General features: G+C 37.1%; 1 protein-coding gene across 1 annotated transcript; it reads left to right on the forward strand.

The window, feature by feature from the left end:
- Positions 1-3,435: 3,435 nt before the first annotated feature.
- Positions 3,436-16,272, forward strand: LOC311080552 (tripartite motif-containing protein 16-like). Its single transcript, XM_084110544.1, has 6 exons — positions 3,436-4,129; positions 12,526-12,621; positions 12,708-12,941; positions 13,365-13,524; positions 13,678-13,725; positions 14,772-16,272. The coding sequence occupies exons 1-6, from the start codon at positions 3,551-3,553 to the stop codon at positions 15,296-15,298; spliced, it is 1,644 nt and encodes a 547-aa protein (XP_083966670.1). The 5' UTR covers positions 3,436-3,550; the 3' UTR covers positions 15,299-16,272.
- Positions 16,273-18,788: the final 2,516 nt, after the last annotated feature.

The following is an 18,788-nucleotide window of genomic DNA, read 5'->3' on the forward strand; positions in this document are numbered from 1 at the left end:
AAAATATTAACAATAGGCCTAATTTATTTGTACCATTTTTATTTCTATTTATTTATTTTTATTTCTAAAATATTATATAGTTTTATAGGAGGAGGTTTCAGAGACTTGGTAAATAAATTTTTCAGAAGTTTGTAGGTATAAACATTCATTGTGGACGTTCTTGGCAGTTTTTCCTGAGGCTTTTATATTGTTCATATCGATATCGGAATTATATTGTATCGACCGAAACTAAAAAATATATTGTGATATAAATTTTGGCCAAATCGTCCAGCCCTAGTTCTGTCACAAACTTTTATCACAAGTCGACTGCACTTTTAATAGCAGAGATTGAATACAATTTTACAAATCAAGAGATATAACACAGATCTAGAGATATAACACAATTTGAGCAATTTTGTTCTCCACAGATGAACTGTGCACAACCTGAGCAGAGTTCCACAGCATTATATATGGGCGACTCGGGTCGTGACGTCACAAGTAGTGATGCTCGGTCGCGTTGGCTGGTTGCCAAGGGATTTTTTCTAATGTTTTTGTCATGAGACTATACAGCGCAGATACATGCAAACAATAGCCGCTTTCCGACCAAGTAGTTACAGGAACTTAGTTATAGGAACTGTCCACTTCTAAACAGTTGTAAGAACTACTCTCCCCCAAACTCGGTTTTGCTGGCCAAGTGGCCGTAGGAACTGGTAGGAGGGGTAAGGGAGTGACGCAATCACGGTGACTTTTATTTTGAAAGCGCTGAGAACGCCAGAGCAAACAATGCTCGCATTCTCTGTGTTTATTAGTTAGCGATCTGTCTAACAGTACTGTTTAATATGTTGTTAGATAGAACTGTTATAGAAAGTAGACAGTATATGAAAAAAAGGTTATTAGCCTATGCCGTGTGGTTGATGTCCAGTGTTGCTAGCTGGGCAGATAAACATAATCATGTTTGGCTTGGTCCCTTCAAAGTTGCGTTGGATTTTCTCTTCAGCATAAAGGTTTAGAGACCCATCTATCACTGTTTTCCATGTTTGTACAGTTTCTGGAGTAAATATATAGGCTATAATCTGTGTGTTTACATTCTAGCTGTTTTAAAAATGGCGGGTGCTGGTGTTTCGCGTGCGTTCGGTCAATCAGCGTACACTAACGTCACGGATAGTTCCTATAGTGCTGGTTTAGACCCTTCTTCTTCTTCTTTGTTGATGTTTAACGGCGGTTGGCATCCAACATTAATGGTGCATTTCCGCCACCTACTGTACTGGAGTGTGGGCTGGAGATAAATAACTAACCCCCCCCCGTTCTGATTATTTCTTCTGATTATTCTTTTCACTCCTCTATCAGAAATCTTGCGAGGAGCACTGGTCGAGGCAAATTTATGGTGAAATTATTGTCTTTCCACTTCCGTATTATGGCCCCAAAAGTGCTCACTGGACCATTCAGAAGCTTAGAATGGCGCCTATAACCAATGCCATCATTATGTTTTGCAACAATTAGGTTGCGAAGGTCTTGAGACAGCTCTTTGCTTTTACCCATCATGAGATGTGTCTTGTGTGACACCTTGGCAATGAGACCTTTTTGTAGGCCATCATTTGGGACTGAACCAGCTGTTATTAATTTCCACTGACAGGGGGCTGGATTGCTTTTTAATTACTGTAAGTTTTCAGCAGTTGTCTTGGCTTTCCATGCCTTTTTGCGCCTCCCTTTCTTCATGTGTTCAATACTTTTTCCCTGTGTCATTTCACATTACACATAACTTAATTTCTGAACTTATTTTGTTTAGTTTGTGCCTTTGTATGTATGGCTTACTTGGGTTGTTACCAACATCTGCTGAAAATTTCATGTCAATAGCACCTTTGGAAATATATTTACTGAGAAAAATGATGACGTGTTCAATACTTATTTTCCCCGCTGTAGATATTTTAATATCTAATTTTTTTTCATCCATTTTATCAAGGCAATCATTATTTTCAAGCTTCATAAAGCACAAATCTCATTGTTACAGAAATCCATTTAAAATGGATCAGTTTACAACATTAGATTACCTTGCACAGACAAATCGTTTCGCTTCATAAGACCCCAGTGTATCATCAGAGGACACAGGTATTAATTTTGTTTTGTCTGTATGTTTTTCCATGCTGGGTTACTTTTTTTATCCAAATGCTTGAAGTAAAAATGTTCTATTTCCCTAATATATAGTTTTTTTAGAACTAGTCAGTGTTTATGATCAGAAAAATATGTTTCTCAGTTGTTGTTTTAGTGTTACTGTGTGTCATTTTAAGTGTTTTAAAACGTTACACAACATTCAAATGCAAACAATGCACCCTCCCTCACTTTAAGCTAACTCAAGTCAGCTCCTGAGACGAAGCACACTATATTTACTTTTTTCCTCTCTATCCCGCTCACAACTGAGCTCTCAAGCCTATCAAAGCATGCTTCATTGTTAGTGTGGATTTGGTTTTGTGATTTCACCCGTCTGTGAAGCGCTCGACTATGTGAAGATGAGCCATTTATACTGATAACAGGAGCAATGAACACTTTTCATGATTTCAAAAACACATCCAGGGCCATATCGCCTCTTAACACCAACCAATAAAAATAATAATTTGCTAGTCAACTGGAGATGTTTACTTTGTTTTAGGTAGATCAGTGCCTCAAAAGGTTTCCAAAGGTGTTGCGCACATGTTCACCCGAAAATTATGCCTAGGATTACATTGAAAAGAAAAAAGAAAAATTTGTCTCTACATTTAATAGCTCATGATACAAACAATTAAATAATGCATACAAATTTACCTACATGTTTTACATGTAACATTTTATAGAGTTGTCATGGAACTTTTTTACCCAGACAAAGAGCCATATAAGAACCATTATTTCATAGAGCACATAACTGGGATATTAACTGATCATTAGCAGAAGTTTGGTTGTTATTTAAATGGTTACAATCATGCTTGCTTCTTATTGAATAGCTACATAATTGCGCAACTGTTAAACATTAACACCCTACTGTAGAAAAAACTAAGGGCTCATAGTGTTCATGTTTACGTTCCTTAAATTCAAATTATGCTAATTATAAAGTAATTTCAGTACTGTGATTATGAACTCATTTTACTACAATGGTTTCTCTTGAATGTATCTGCTGGTTGAGAATGAACTGTTCACTTTCGAACTTTTCAAAGTCTGTGATTATAGCGCCACTCAGCGGTAAACGGCAGAAAATACACGTCCCTAATGTTGTAGCCACAGAAAAGGCAGCGGTATTATTCTGGTTGAGAACTATCTGTAATTGTATATATATATTGTATGTATGTATATATATATATATATATATATATATATATATATATATATATATATATATATGACAAAAGACTGTTAATAAACACTTTTTGATACCAGTGACTGTTCTTAACATCACGACTTGTCACACTGATTTACAGACACGCCTGTTTTGCACACGACACTCAAACACAGAACCAGGAAACAGGAATCACATGAGTTCAGAGAAAGTGAAACTGAAGTGTAGCTGAGCTGTTGTGTGTTTGTGTCTCTGTATTCATGCTGTAAAATGGCAGAAGCCAGAATTTCAGTAGATCAGAATGACTTCATGTGTTCAGTGTGTCTGGATCTCCTGAAGGATCCTGTGACTATCCACTGTGGACACAGTTACTGTAAGATCTGTATTACAGACTGCTGGGATCAGGAGGATGAGAAGAGAGTCTACAGCTGTCCTCAGTGCAGACAGACCTTCAGGCCAAGACCTGCTTTAGCTAAAAACACCATTCTGACTGAAATGGTGGAGAAACTGAAGAAGACTAAACTTGCTGCTGACTGTTACGCTGGAGCTGGAGATGTGCAGTGTGACGTCTGTACTGGAAGAAAACACAAAGCCGTCAAGTCCTGTCTGGTGTGTCTGAACTCTTACTGTCAGAATCACCTTGAACAACATGAGAGTTGGTTTAAAGGAAAGAGACACAATCTGACTGATGCCACTGGACGACTGCAGGAGATGATCTGCCAGAAACACGACAAGATCCTTGAGGTTTTCTGCCGCACTGATCAGAAGTGTATATGTGTGCTGTGTGTGATGGATGAACATAAAAACCACGACACTGTATCAGCGGCAGCACAGAGGACAGAGAAACAGGTATGAACTTACAGAGATCCCATTATGATCATTTACAGGCTCATTCAACACACAACTAACACGACTCAACCAGGATTCACTCCTTTACTTAGCGTAAGCCTTGGGCATTCATTTATTTATTGAGAAATATTGTGACAGTTTGTTCCCGGAAGAAAATTCAAGACTATAATGTTTCAGGGAGTTCAGAAACAGTGACACTGATATATAGAGAATAACTCCCTCTGTAGGGACGTTTTCATGCTCAAACAGCAACATTATACACTAAAGAAAGATGAACATGGAAAAAAGCATGATAGTTAAACCAGCAGTTCACCCAACAAAATGAACATTTATCGTTTTCAAGTTCAATTCTCATTCAAGTTATTTCAAATTGGTATGACTCTCTTTTTTCTGACGAAGACAAAATAAGGTATTTTAAGGAATGTCTCATCTGTCCATATATTGAAAGTCAATAGAGTCCAAAAGTTTCAGTCTTCAAAAAGGACATTAAGGTAGCATTAAAGAAATCCATAACAACTCCAAGGGGGGTAAACTAGGCTGCGTTACACTCCACTTTTAGATACACACTCCTTAACTTCCTCCTCTGGGAATCCCTGTCGCCATTTTGAAGTGCGTTACACTTTGTAAAGTGGACGAGGGAAGTTTATATGGACAAACCCTCGACCCCTCGATTTTGACAGAGGGAGTGAGTCTACTCTGATGCAGAGGTGGGAGTAAGTCACACATGTTCAAGTCACAAGTAAGTCTCAAGTCCCTACCATCAAGTCTCAAGCTAAGTCGCAGTACACACAAACCAAGTCAAGTCAGTGGTTCACTTTAAGCAAGTCAAGTCGAGTCCTGCTAAGGGTCAAGTCAAGTCAAGTCGAAGTCAAGTTACAATACCAAACAGAAAAAAGTAGTGTATATTGGCCTCAAACTTATTTATTTTTCCCTCAAAAATGATTACCTTTCTTATACATTTATATCGTAATATTCATATTTATTAGCATGCATTTATGATTATCAAAATTTGGAATTATTATTATTATAATAAAAATGATACAAAATGTTTTGAAGATAAAATATTTGAAGGTAAATTCACAAGTGTGATGCATTAATAATATTGGTTTCATAGTAAATGTCATATGTTTAACTTTGCTTATGTATTTTTTATGGAATTTGATTTGATTGATTTGATTTATTTTTTATTTTCACAATTTTACATACAAACTGAAAAGCAATCTGCCAATAACAATAATACATTGTGAAAAAAGGACTCCCTCTGAAGCTACAAGCTTATAGAACAGGGATCCTAGACACCACCACCCGACATACAGCATGACCTAACACAACACTGTGTTAACGCACGCCAAAAGTAAGATCCCATCTCTCAGTCACAGTCCATAGAACCTTCAATAACAATTTCAATACAATGATAAAGTATATGTATACTCGTAACCTCCCTCTAATTCATATACAAGGAGAGAACCCTGTTTGCATGCCCAAAACAAAAATCCCATCTCTCAAACCATGGTTCATAAATCCTTCAATTCAGCAAATACAATGCAATACAATTATTTCAATATAATCATAAACAATACATAGCTACACATCACCTCCCTCATATACAGGTAGAAAGTTTAGACCTTATGAATGTCAAACCTCGAGACCATCAGACGCATAACTCCCCAGTAGACAGTGCTTTAAATTTCTTTTAAATATAGAAAATGTAGTACATTGTTTTATGTTGTTTTCCAACTCATTCCATATTTGTGGTCCTCTAAAACCTATGCTAAAACGAGTTCATTTTAAATTCCTGTATTTTCCTTTTAGAAGCAATTTATTCCTTGTGTTTTGTTGGTGAAAGGATGGATATAATGGAATGAGTTCACATAAGTGAGTATTTAACCTGTGAACAACCTGATACATAACACATGCATTTTGATAAAAATTATATTCAGGAAGTTTAAGGAGACCATATCTGTGGAAGAGAGGACTTGTAGGAGAAATTTGCTTGGACCAAGAAATCGCTCTTATGGCTTTTTTTTGTAATATAAGTATTTTTTTTTTGTATAGGTAGGGTATGTATTATTCCAGATAGTATTACAGTAGCACAAATGAGGCTCAAACAGTGATCTATATAATGATAACAATGCTTCTAGTGGAAGCACATGTCTTAATTTAAAAAATAGACCCACTAGTTTAGATAATTTTTTTGTCAACTCATCAATATGTTTCCTAAAATTCAAGGATTTGTCAATGTGGATTCCCAGGAATTTAATGTAATCAACTTTATTGATTGATCTGCCATCTATGGCTATATTTATATTACGGTCATTGCATATTTCTATTTGCACTGAAGACAATATAGCAGGTTTTGGTAATATTCAAGGATAATTTGTTACATTTAAACCAAAAAGTTGACTTTAGATAGTTGTTCATTTAAATGCTTTTCAAGCTGATCCATGCATTTATGTGAAACAAACAAACTTGTGTCATCAGCAAAAAGTATTTTATGAATGTCGTTTGAACAATTCACAAAATCATTAATATAGACAAGAAACAAAAGAGGGCCCAAGATTGATCCCTGAGGGACCCCAAAGTCTATATTTGTAATTCCTGAGTTTGACCCATTTATGTTCACATATTGTTGTCTACCATAAACATAGTCCTTGAACCAATGAAGTGCTATGCCCCTGATACCATAATGACATAACTTTCGAAGTAAAATTTTATGATCGATTGTGTCAAAAGCCTTTGAGAGATCAAGAAATACTCCAATACTAGATTTTCCTCTTTCAAAAGCATAATTAATTTTTTCAACCAGATCTAAAATGGCCATATATGTACTACTGTGTTTCCGAAAGCCATATTGTGAAGGTACCAAAATATTGTGTTTTACCAGATATTCCATCAATCTTGAACAGACCACTCTTTCAAGAACTTTAGACAAGGTTGGTAAGATCGATATGGGTCGGTAATTTTGAACATCATTTTTATCCCCAGACTTATATATTGGTATTATTTTTGCCACTTTAGTCAGTTTTGGTACAATACCATACTGTAGAGATTTATTTATTATATAGGCAAGTGGTTCAGCAATCACATCTACTATGGCTTTGAGAATCTTACTGCAGATTCCGTCAGCACCGGCTGTATAGGAACATTTCATTTTATTTATGATGTTGGTTACTTCCACTTCACAGGTAGGTTTAAAAAAGCATGAGCTGGGATAACTAATTTTAAAAAAGAAACTATAATTTTCAGCCCCTGAAGGATTTATTTGTTGAGACAAATTTTTACCAATAGATGCAAAGAAACTATTGAACTTATCTGGAAGCTCAACGCTCTTTGTCATATTATTTACTTTGGTCTGCTCTGCGATGTCTGGGGTAACTGACGACTTCGTATTCCAGCCTAGTATCTCATTTAACACACTCCATGATTTTTTTTGATCCCCAGAAGCTTTTTTAAATCGGTCAGTGTAAAAGTTTTGTTTACTTGCTCGTATTAAACTAGTTAATTTATTTGTATATATTTTGTATGTGGCCTCATTTATGCTATTTGGATTTTTCTGATATTGTTTGTAAAGTTTATTTTTCTTTTGAATAGACTTCAGAATTCCTTTTGTAATCCATAGGTTTTTTTTACCATTTTGTTTTATTGTCCGTTCTGGGACAGTTTCATTAATTGATTTAGTTATTTCATAGATTAAGTTGTTATATGCCTTATTGGGATCAGTAGTGCTATAAAATTCATCCCAGTTTTTAGTTAGGAGATGTTGAGTTAGCTTTGTAAGGGTTTTGTTATTAAGAATTTTAATTTTTCTCCTTATACATGGATCAGCTGCTCTTTGGATCCATTTTGTAAAAAATATAATTGGGTAATGATCTGAGATATCAGAGTATACAACACCTGATTTACTCCCCGTACTCAGTACATTTGTTATTATATTGTCAATAACTGACTTGCTTTTCTCTGTAATCCGTGTATATTTATCAATAGTTGGGTAGAAACATGAGGAATAGAGGGTATTTAGAAAATCAGTTCCTATTTTGTCTCCTTTTGATATATCAATATTAAAATCACCCATGATGATACTCTTCTTTTTCATCTGATTTATGTCAAGTAAAAGATTTTCAAAGCGATCCTTAAATGTTCCATAATCAGAGTCAGGTGGTCGGTATATTACTCCAATGATGAAACTTGTCCCATTTGCTGTTTTTAATTCAAGGAATAATGAATCAGAGCAATCATCATCTATAGTCATCTCGTTTAGCTCCTTGACTAAGTAATTTGATCGTACATATAGACACACCCCTCCTCCAATTTTGTGAAGTCTATTTTTGAAGTATAATGAGTAGCCCTCTAATTTGTAAATGTCTAAAAATGTTTGTTCATTCACCCAAGTTTCACTACAAGCTATAATATCAAAACTATTGCCTGTGCTTGCAAGTAATGAAACCAGCTCATCATGATGTTTTTTGAGACTTCTAATATTTAGATGCATTCAAGAGAATGAAAAATCATCATTCTGTTTTAAATCTTCAGGGCTATAGTAGTCACAGGTTATATTTATAGAGGTACGAAGGTAACATTCAAATTTCTCGAAGTCATCACCGCAATTGATGTCAATTATTCCCATAAATTTATTAACATTTTATTTAGGTTTTTGGTATGCATTCTGTATTTGGGACCCTGGATCCTACTGTTATTAATAATTAAAGCACCCAGTGAGTTTAAATAATAAAAAAATAAACATAACATTAGGCAAACCATAAACAAATATAAAGTTACTCAAAACTTGTCTATTTCCAGCCCTCCATACGGTAACAAACATAAAAAGGAAAAAATAAAAATAAAATAAACAGACCAAAAAACAAAATGAGAGTCCCATATGCCACATGTATAATTAGATTTCGATAACGTTAGTTCAAACATACGGGACAATAAGCACTCATCACCGATCATCACGGAACGACTGAAAGAAAGGCCTCAGCCTCATTTGGGTCTTTAAATGTCTTAAATATGCCATTTACCTTGAAGGACAAGATAGCTGGATAAGCCATCCTGAAGCGTATGTTCTTTTTGATAAGCTCCGCACATACCGAGTTGAAGGCTCGTCTCGCAGCCCGGACATCAGGTGGGATGTCCCGGACAATCCGCAAAGGACGTCCCTCATGCTGAAGATTCCCGAGGCGTTTGACAGCCTCCAAAATCACTGAGACGTCTCTAGAGCGCTGAAGTTTCACGATAACTGGGCGCGGACGACCATCTCCAGGTGTTCCGAAGCCCCGATGGGCCCGGTCAATGGGTACAGACGGAACAGGTAGATGTAGTAGTTCGGGAATAAACCCCTCGAAAAACCCATTCGGGTCATTCCCTTCCATTGACTCCTTTAAGTTGAGCAGCCTGATATTTTTCCGTCTCTGTCGACATTCTAGATCCGTAACTTTATCTTTTAACTCCTTATTTGTTTTTTCCAGGGCATCCAGTCGCTTTATTATCGGAACTATGTCATCCTCCAAGTGAGAGACGCGTATTTCAACCTCAGCTTGGCGAGCAACAAGTGCCACTGAGGTGGCTACCGCGTCATCAATGCGCTTTACCAAATTGTCCATCTTGATCTCAAGCTTCCCGATTGTTTCATTTACAGACGTTAAGATGCGCTGTCCCTCATCTGCGACCGCCGCTGAGATACTTTTTAACAGAGCCTCAGTCATGGAGACTGAGGTTGATTCGGGACTAGCATTAGCACTATCAGTACTAAAAATAGCACAGTTACTAGCCTGATTTAGAGCACTGCAAGCTTCGGAAGCGTCGTGATCCTTGCACAGTTTTTTCGATGGTTTGGGCATTTTGGTAATAAAGTTTGTTCAATCACATGTACCTTGACTCTTGGGTATAATGATCGAGTGCAATTAGTGGATAAAGTTTAAAGTGGAGTGAGCCGGAAAGAGCTGTCTGCCGTCACATTCACACCGCCGCCATCTTTGAGTGATGAGTGACTTTATTGTTGTAATGCACCTGCATTGGAATACCACCTGCAGACATTAACTTTCCCATTAAGAGCCAATATTTGACCCCTTAAATTGATTTCCGGGGCATTTTTTTCTAACTATGTTCTAACCATTTATTTTTCTAACTATGCATTTAAACTGCAATTACAACACCATAAATAATGTTATGAGAGTAATGATTTATAATTAATATAGAAAAAATTAGATGCTAAAAAATAATAAATTATATATTTTTAATTATGACGTTAAATCCGCCAATAGGTGGCGCCAAATCACCGTCTTAATGTACGAGTCATAGAAGCATTCATTCAACTGATTTGTTCAAAATGGCAGATTCGTTCTGGAACTAAGCAACTAGGTCACTGCATTACAAAAAAAACAACGAATTTGTTCAGATACGCATAACTCTTTCTGTGGCTTGTTTGGAACTATTGTCATTGGAGAAATAGAGCAAAAACAGAGAATATTTGGAATATTATGTCTAAAATGTCACATCACAATATTCACTCTTTGTTTACTGTTTTATAAAATCATTAGGCTATCACATTTGCAACCGCGCCAATATTGTGGAAATATTTTTTAATACTATATGTTATAATTATAAAAATAACTCATACTAGGGCAATTTTTATATTAATTCTGCTGGCATTTTGCCCCCAACCCCCTGATAACATCTGTCCCTGCTTTAAGAGAAACATGAAACACGACAAAACATTAACAGTTTTCTATGTTGTTTTTCGTCATTAGAAAGAACAACATATTTGGCTTTAAAGCATGATTTGAAAGAAATGTGGCAAATGTTATACAAAACATATACCATCATTAATTATCATTTGAATATTGACAACATTAAGCTACATTTGAAAACATAATTGTGTATATAGTCAAATTAACTATAACAAACAGGTTAAACAAGCCATAGCTTACTTTTAGATGTGGTGAATGAAGTTCGACTGTTCAAGGTTGTGATGGTCGTCCGATATCCCTTGCCTGTTATTATGCGTACAGCAAATCTTCTTGTATGAATATGGTCAATTTTAGTGTTTATATCCAAAAAGAAACGATGCTGGGAGATGTTTTTGTACTTAGCGCGCTCACCGCGATGTATGTTTTTTTCTGGGCTTGTGCAGCGTCACGCAATCGCGCAGAATCTAATGGCTGGCGTCAATGGTTCCGTTGCTTTCATTTTGTTCATCAACTGATGTTGCGATGATTTATATAAAAATGTATATCAAGTCATTCTCGAGTCATACAGTTCAAGTCAAGTCTCGAGTCATTGGATCTCAAGTCAAAGTCAAGTCGAGTTATTTTCTTAATTTAGTCAAGCAAGTCTCAAGTCCTTAAATTTGCGACTCGAGTCTGACTCGAGTCAAGTCATGTGACTCGAGTCCCCCATCTCTGCTCTGATGTACTTCAAGCAGCTCTATATCCCACAATTCAACTTGATTGTGACGTCACAGCAGATCATGCTGAACTGAAGTGTATGATATATTAATTATTTTGAGAATTAATCACATAAATAGTGTATAATATATTAATTATTATAACACTTGTAACTATTGATATTTTTGTTATGCATATAGAACGGTGCATAAAACAACTAATAATAAACCAGCTGTCAGGAAGTAGAGGCAGATTCAGTAGCGAATGGTCAACTGTTTATTGTGGGCTAACACCAGATCTTCTGTAGAAGATCACTGCAGGAATGATCAGGAAACCAGGAACCGAGAACCAGTAGAGAAACTAAGAGAAGTTCAAGGAACAGAGACGGGACAGCCGAGAATGACGAGTTACAGCGCTAATGAGCTGATCAGCCAAAATCAACACAAGCACACACACACACACACACACACACACACACACACAGAGAATGAGTCAATGAATCCATGAACCGTGACACCAGCTCAATAGTGAATTAAGTGATCAAGTGCGTTCTATTTAAACCAGTAGTGGGCACTCGTGCAACGTAAGCAATGACTGAGTGAACAAGACAGAGGGAAGTTAGTGAGTGAAGGGCATAAAAATTTGGAGCCAGAGTCTTCTGGAGTGATAGAAAAATCAAATATGGTGGCATGATTAGTCATGATGTCACATGCATGAGCCAGTGAGATTTGAGGTTATTGATGCATCACTATATTTGATTTGAGCTTCAGAAACAGAGACTGTCTTCAGAAAGTTTGGAAAGACATGAGGATGAGTAAACAATGAAATAATTTATATTTCTAGGTGAACTATCCATATAAAACTAGGCATTGATGAAATAATGCTGGCACTTATGAATGAACCTATAATCTTAATCTTTAACCCCTCAATCTCACCACTTCACTGATACTGGATTCATATCTGTTTAGTTGATGATTAATTTGATGTTTCTCCTGTCATTGGTTTGTCCTTTAGCACCAGCTGAAGGAGACTCAGAGGTCGTTCCAGCAGAGGATCCAGCAGAGAGAGAAAGATCTTCAGCAGCTGAGAGAGGCTGTGGCGTCTCATAAGGTGAGTCTGGAGAAGAAGAGAAGTTTGAGACGTCTCAGTCAGGACTCACTGAAGCCACTGTGTGATTGTGATGTGTGTCCTAACAGCGCTCTGCACAGACAGCAGTGGAGGACAGTGAGAGGATCTTCACTGAGCTCATCCGCTCCATTGAGAGAAGCCGCTCTGAGGCGACACAGCGGATCAGAGATCAGGAAAAGACTGCAGTGAGTCGAGCTGAAGGACGACTGGAGCGACTGGAGCAGGAGATCAATGATCTGAGGAGGAGAGACGCTGAGCTGGAGCAGCTTTCACACACACAGGATCACATCCATTTCCTGCAGGTAACAGAGATCTAGAAGAACAGGGTCATAGTGGACTTGAGCAAGAGACTCACAGAGGAACATTTCATGAGAGCAGAATGAGCCGTCGACCGAAGTGTTGATCTGTGTGTTCGGTTATTATATCATCATCAGTCAGACTCTCATCTGATCTTCTTCTTTTGAAAGAGACACACTTACAAATTCAGTTCAGCTCTGGAAATCCCTTAGGAAACTTTTTTTTCTGAAAGATATATTGAGTTTCCAGACAGAAACAGCTCAAAACTTCATTAATATTTAAAAGCTTTATTATAACAATGTGAAATCCATGAACCTGATGGCACCAGTTTCACTACTAAAGATCAACAAGAACCACATAAATCTGACAGTAGTGCAGGTTATTGATGAAGTGTGGAGGTGATGAGCTTTGATTCCTGTTTTCTGTAGAGTTTCCAGTCTCTCTCAGCTCCTCCTGAATCTACAGACGTAAATGACAATCCCTTCAGTTCTCTCTCCTCTTTTGATGGCGTGAGAGAATCTGTCCTTCAGCTGAGAGACAAACTGGAGGATTTCTGCAAAGAGGAGCTGAAGAAGATCTCTGACAGAGGTAAAGTCCTGGAGATTCATCAGCTCTCAGAAATGATCCTCCATCATCTCATATCATGTAGAAGATCATATTAGAAATGTCTTAGGAACGGATGCCAAAGTTATTTTCTCTCGACATGATAATCACACTCTTCATGTCTGTTGATTTCCACAGTCACTTTCACCAACATTGTTCCCAGAACCAGGAACGACTTCCTACAATGTAAGTCACTTAGAAAACAAGCAGAAAAACTCACTGAGTGTCTTCATGTTCTTCCTGTAGAAAGAAAACATGACAGAAGAGTTTTATAGTTGATCATGTAAATTAGTGTTTCTCAACGGAGAGAACATCGAGGGGCGCTGGAAGCAAAAGCAAATTGACTCGTGACTTTAACAAAGATGTAAATCAGGGGATTCAACATATTCTTCAAAAACAGGATGTCTTCTAAAACTAATGAATAACTATAATTATTTTTCACTGAAAGCCAATTAAAAACATTCATCCAAGATTTAGAGGTAAAATCACAGTAGTAAAAAAGCTTCAGGAAAGTAAGAACAAACTGAAATCTCTACGGATTTATCCTAAACAGGATTTTGTAACAAATCTCTTTAACCTTTGAGGAAACGGATAGAAATATAAAGAAAGCTCAAGATCCCCAAAGGCTACAGCACTGAAAATCACCAACAATAGGCCTAGAATACTTAAAAACCTTGTAATCAAATTATTACAAAAAAATCATACTGAGCCCAGATATTTGAATGGTGTATATATTAGGCATAATTATAATAAACACAGAATAATAACCACTAATATACAGTAAATGATACACTGATGTAAATGATGATTTGCACAGGATATCTGGTAAACTAGTAAACCATATTATTGCTCTTCCTGCATTGACACCATTATATGAGAACTGAGCTGGACGATGACATCACTGCTTTCTCCAGAGCGGCTGTATAGATAAATTAACTAAATTAATAACTTTTTTACAACAGAAATGAATCAACACTGAACTTACTTAAGCTGGACAATGACACTATTTTCTTCTAGATCTGCTGTACAGCCGAAACAAACTTTGTTGCATTATTTTCCTGTTATCACTGTAAAACTGCTTTGAAACAATCTGTATTGATCAAAGCGCTAAATAAATAAAGGTGACTTGACTACTGAGACACTGCTGATATATTGAACATGAAGAGTTCAGCTATAATAAAAGATCAGACAGATTCATAATTCCTGATTCTGATGTGTTTTCTCTCCATCAGATTCCCATCAGCTCACTCTGGATCTGAACACAGTGAATAAACGCCTCAGTCTGTCTGAGAGGAACAGAGTGATTACTAACACTTACACAGAGCAGCCGTATCCTGATCATCCAGACAGATTTGATGTGTATCAGGTGTTGTGTAGAGAGAGTGTGTGTGGACGCTGTTACTGGGAGATTGAGTGGAGTGGTGGTTTGTTTAGTGGTGTGTATATATCAGTGTCATATAAGAGCATCAGCAGGAAGGGATCGGGTATTGAGTGTGGGTTTGGATCTAATGATCAGTCCTGGAGTTTGTCCTGCTATTCCTCCAGTTACTCATTCAGACACAATAATATAGAGACTAAACTCCCTGTAAAGCCCATCAACAGGAGAATAGGAGTGTATGTGGATCACAGTGCAGGAACTCTGTCCTTCTACAGCGTCTCTGACACAATGAGCCTCATCCACACAGTCCAGACCACATTCACTCACACACTCTATCCTGGGTTTTATGTTTATCCTGGATCATCAGTGAAACTGTGTTGATGAATGAGAACAGACTGTAGAGAGATTCTACCCATAATGCTTTGAGCTGCATGATAAATCAGTAACAGTGAGATGTTATAGAGAAGTGGTTGGCAACTTTGTTGTCATGAAGTGGCCATTTCTAAGTTTCTGAGTTACTCTGACTGGATCGCTATCCATTAAAACTTCATTTACACATAACTTTACCTCACTGAGTTCACGTTAAAGAAAGCAAGATATGAGCTTGATTTTATTTATAATAAGACAATTTCAAGATCATAGATGCGGCATCAGCACTGGAAAGATAATTTAGTGTCACTACTTTTAATGAAGACGACTGTGTGTTGAGCTTCAGCATGTGTGACGCCGAACTTTCAGTTTCATTTGCTTTTCAGTTTTCACGTCGCTGACGAGATGCTCAACTTCTCTCCGCGATGCGTAGCGCAGAAACTACTGTAATAGCGGTGTTATATCTGTGTACCAGGAGCTGTTATAACACACTCTCGCATGTTTACCTCAAGATGTAGATCTGTATGCAGGTACGAGGAACTTTATCTGAATGAAATACATACACCTCTCTCACTTTCTCTCACGTCACGTGCCAGCGATTGTGCCATAGGTCGTTGACTTCTGTTATAGAGTCTCTTATGTTCTCTTCATTACTGTCCCAGTCATCAGCTGAAGTGCTGTTTGTCCACCAGTGGGCTCTCCATCACTGACTATTGTTACTCTGTCATGGACTACACTACCCATAATCCTCTGCCCTGTTTCATCATCACAAATTGACTTCACCCTGTCATTTATTGCTAGGTTTAAAAAAAAAAATTTATATGTTACCACTGCATTTCTGGACCCTCAGTTTCCTGCATTTCCCTGTTTTCCTGTGGTACCTGCTTTGTGTTTGTTTTCGGGTGGTTTATATGTGTTTTGACCCTTTGCCTGCTGTATTGACTGATTCTAGACTACTGTCAAATAAAGGTGCGCTTGGATCTTCACTCTTCGTGTCTCTGTATTGTATAACAATTACATCAATACTACAGCTGAACTTCTGTCAGTGAAATAACACGTCAGAATAAATGTGTGTAATGAATCCTCATATAGACGGTAAGATCAGTGTGTGTTTGTGAGTCATGATGATTTACAGTGTGTATCTGTGCTTTTCTTGCAAGAAGACCAAAAGTCTAACCAGGTCGTTTTCCAAATCACAGGTTGATATCACAAAAAAAGAGGATCCTGTGAAATTTTGTTTTGACAATATCGGGTGACACCCACACTCCATAGTAATCTTTTACGCTTAGGCCGTGTGTCCACCAAAGTGTTTTTTTTTAATTGTTTTCAATGCGCGTTTTTAAAACGCCATGAGCGTAGCGAGGCGCTGGGTGTTTTTTCACGCTGAAGCACTGAGTGTGAGAGAAGAATTGTGCATCATCGAGAGTTGAATAATTTTCAACTTTGGGTAAAACGCTCATCACTGTCACTTTTTTCCCAACTGTCCAATCACAGTGGAGGAGGGGCGGGACTAATACCACACCGACCAACCGCCACATTCTGCTTGTACAACGTCAACAGATGACAACAACAAGCATAATAACGGAAGAAAATCATTTAAAACAAGAGCCAGAGAAAATACGTTACATTGTATCGATATTTTAATGTAGAATCAACGCAGAAACAAACTATGTGTGAAATGAGATACTAGTAACACTTTCACGGATATTCCATATCATAATAAGCAAAGTGTCTCAACTGAAAAAAATACTGCGCTCGTGCGCTGCCAAAACGCTCTCAAGTTTTCATTAGAGTGCCTAGCGTTTTCATCTGGCTAAAAATGCTTTGGTGGACACACGGCCTTATGGTTACAAATTATAGGGGTGGTATAATGCCCTTTTCACAAGATGTAAAATAAGTCTTTGATGTCACATAAAATTGTCACATAAAATTTAGGGCTGTCAAAAGATTAATCACGATTAATTGCATCCAAAATAAAAGTTTGTGTTTAAATAATATATGTGTGTGTACTGTGTATAATTAAATTTGAATATATAAATACACACACATGCTTGTATATATTTAAGAAAAATGTGTAATTTATAAATAAAAAAATTATATTTATATATAATATAAATTATATATAAATATATACAGTATATGTATGCAAATATTTCTTAAATATATACATGCATGTGTGTGTATTTATATATACAACATAATTATACACAGTACACACACATATATTATTTAAACACAAACTTTTATTTTGGATGCGATTAATCACGATTAATCTTTTGACAGCCCTAATAAAATTGTCACCTTGCAAAAATAAAAATATACAGACTTTCACGAGCTCACGAGAAACTTATTTTTTGTTTGTAATGACTTTTTATTTTAAATAAAGTTAACAGAGTTCCTGCACTCTGAATACTAAAATATAGTTTAAATGTAAAAAGCTGAAAAATAAAAATGGTTTATGTAAGGGTTAATGCCCGTCGAGGTGTCCATTATCAGGTTTTAATGGACGACGGCGAGGCGGTTGCCTCCGCCGAAGTCCATTAAAACCTGATAATAGACACCTCGAAGGGCATTAACCCGCTTATACCATGGTTACTTACGAAAGAAAGAAATATTTAATCAATTAATAATACTTTAATGTGTTTTAGAGTAAAAATCGTGAGGGTTTTTATTTAAGTCGAGCGCATTATTTAATATCTCCCGTATACAGGCGTTGCCAAGCAACGTGGCCACAGCGACCCGACCGCAGCAGTTGATCAGTGAGTTTGAGCCAGCGCAATCATTTAGAACTGTCATCAGCCAAATTGACGGGACGCCTTTCCTAGGTTATCACTTTTTAACGGACACCCTGCAGCCAATCAGAATCGAGTATTCACCCAGACCATGGTATAATTAAAAATAACTACTGTCACGTGGTATTGTTTTAGGAGGCACTTTGACAAGTGGACACTGGAAGGCCAAGTTGTGTGTGAGGAGGGCATTCATCCCAGCTTCCTGTCTGGCCTTGCCATACTGTTCACAGCATATTACATATTCAATCAGGAGGAGGCAGCCTGTACCTTGGAGTTCATTCAACGGTAACAACCTAGCCTGCATTTTACACATGTATTCAGTATCAGAACTTGCCTTTTATAGATATATTATCTGTTGAGGCCTTTGACACAATGTTTCTCAACTCGAGAAGAGATAAGTTTTAGGGTGAATAAGATTTAGATGTCTCCCTCTTTAGCACTAGCAAGCTAATGAGTTATATCTATGCTATGTTATGCTTTATAAAACGGTTAGTTCCAATCCTTGATTCTGATTGGTCAATAGCTGTGCTTTATTCACGATAAAACACGGCTATGACCGCTTCACCCAACTGTTCTATGTATCACTACACAACACCCCTAGCAACCACTTTTAGTAACTTAAACACATGTTTGATCTCATTGATATTGTTCATTGAAGCTATAGTAGAGTATTGTGAGAGATCGAGTAAGAGAGTGTACCTGCATTTACA

Source organism: Abramis brama (genome assembly GCF_963993115.1).
Source record: "Abramis brama genome assembly, chromosome: 4".
In the NCBI taxonomy this organism is placed as follows: Eukaryota; Metazoa; Chordata; class Actinopteri; order Cypriniformes; family Leuciscidae; genus Abramis; species Abramis brama.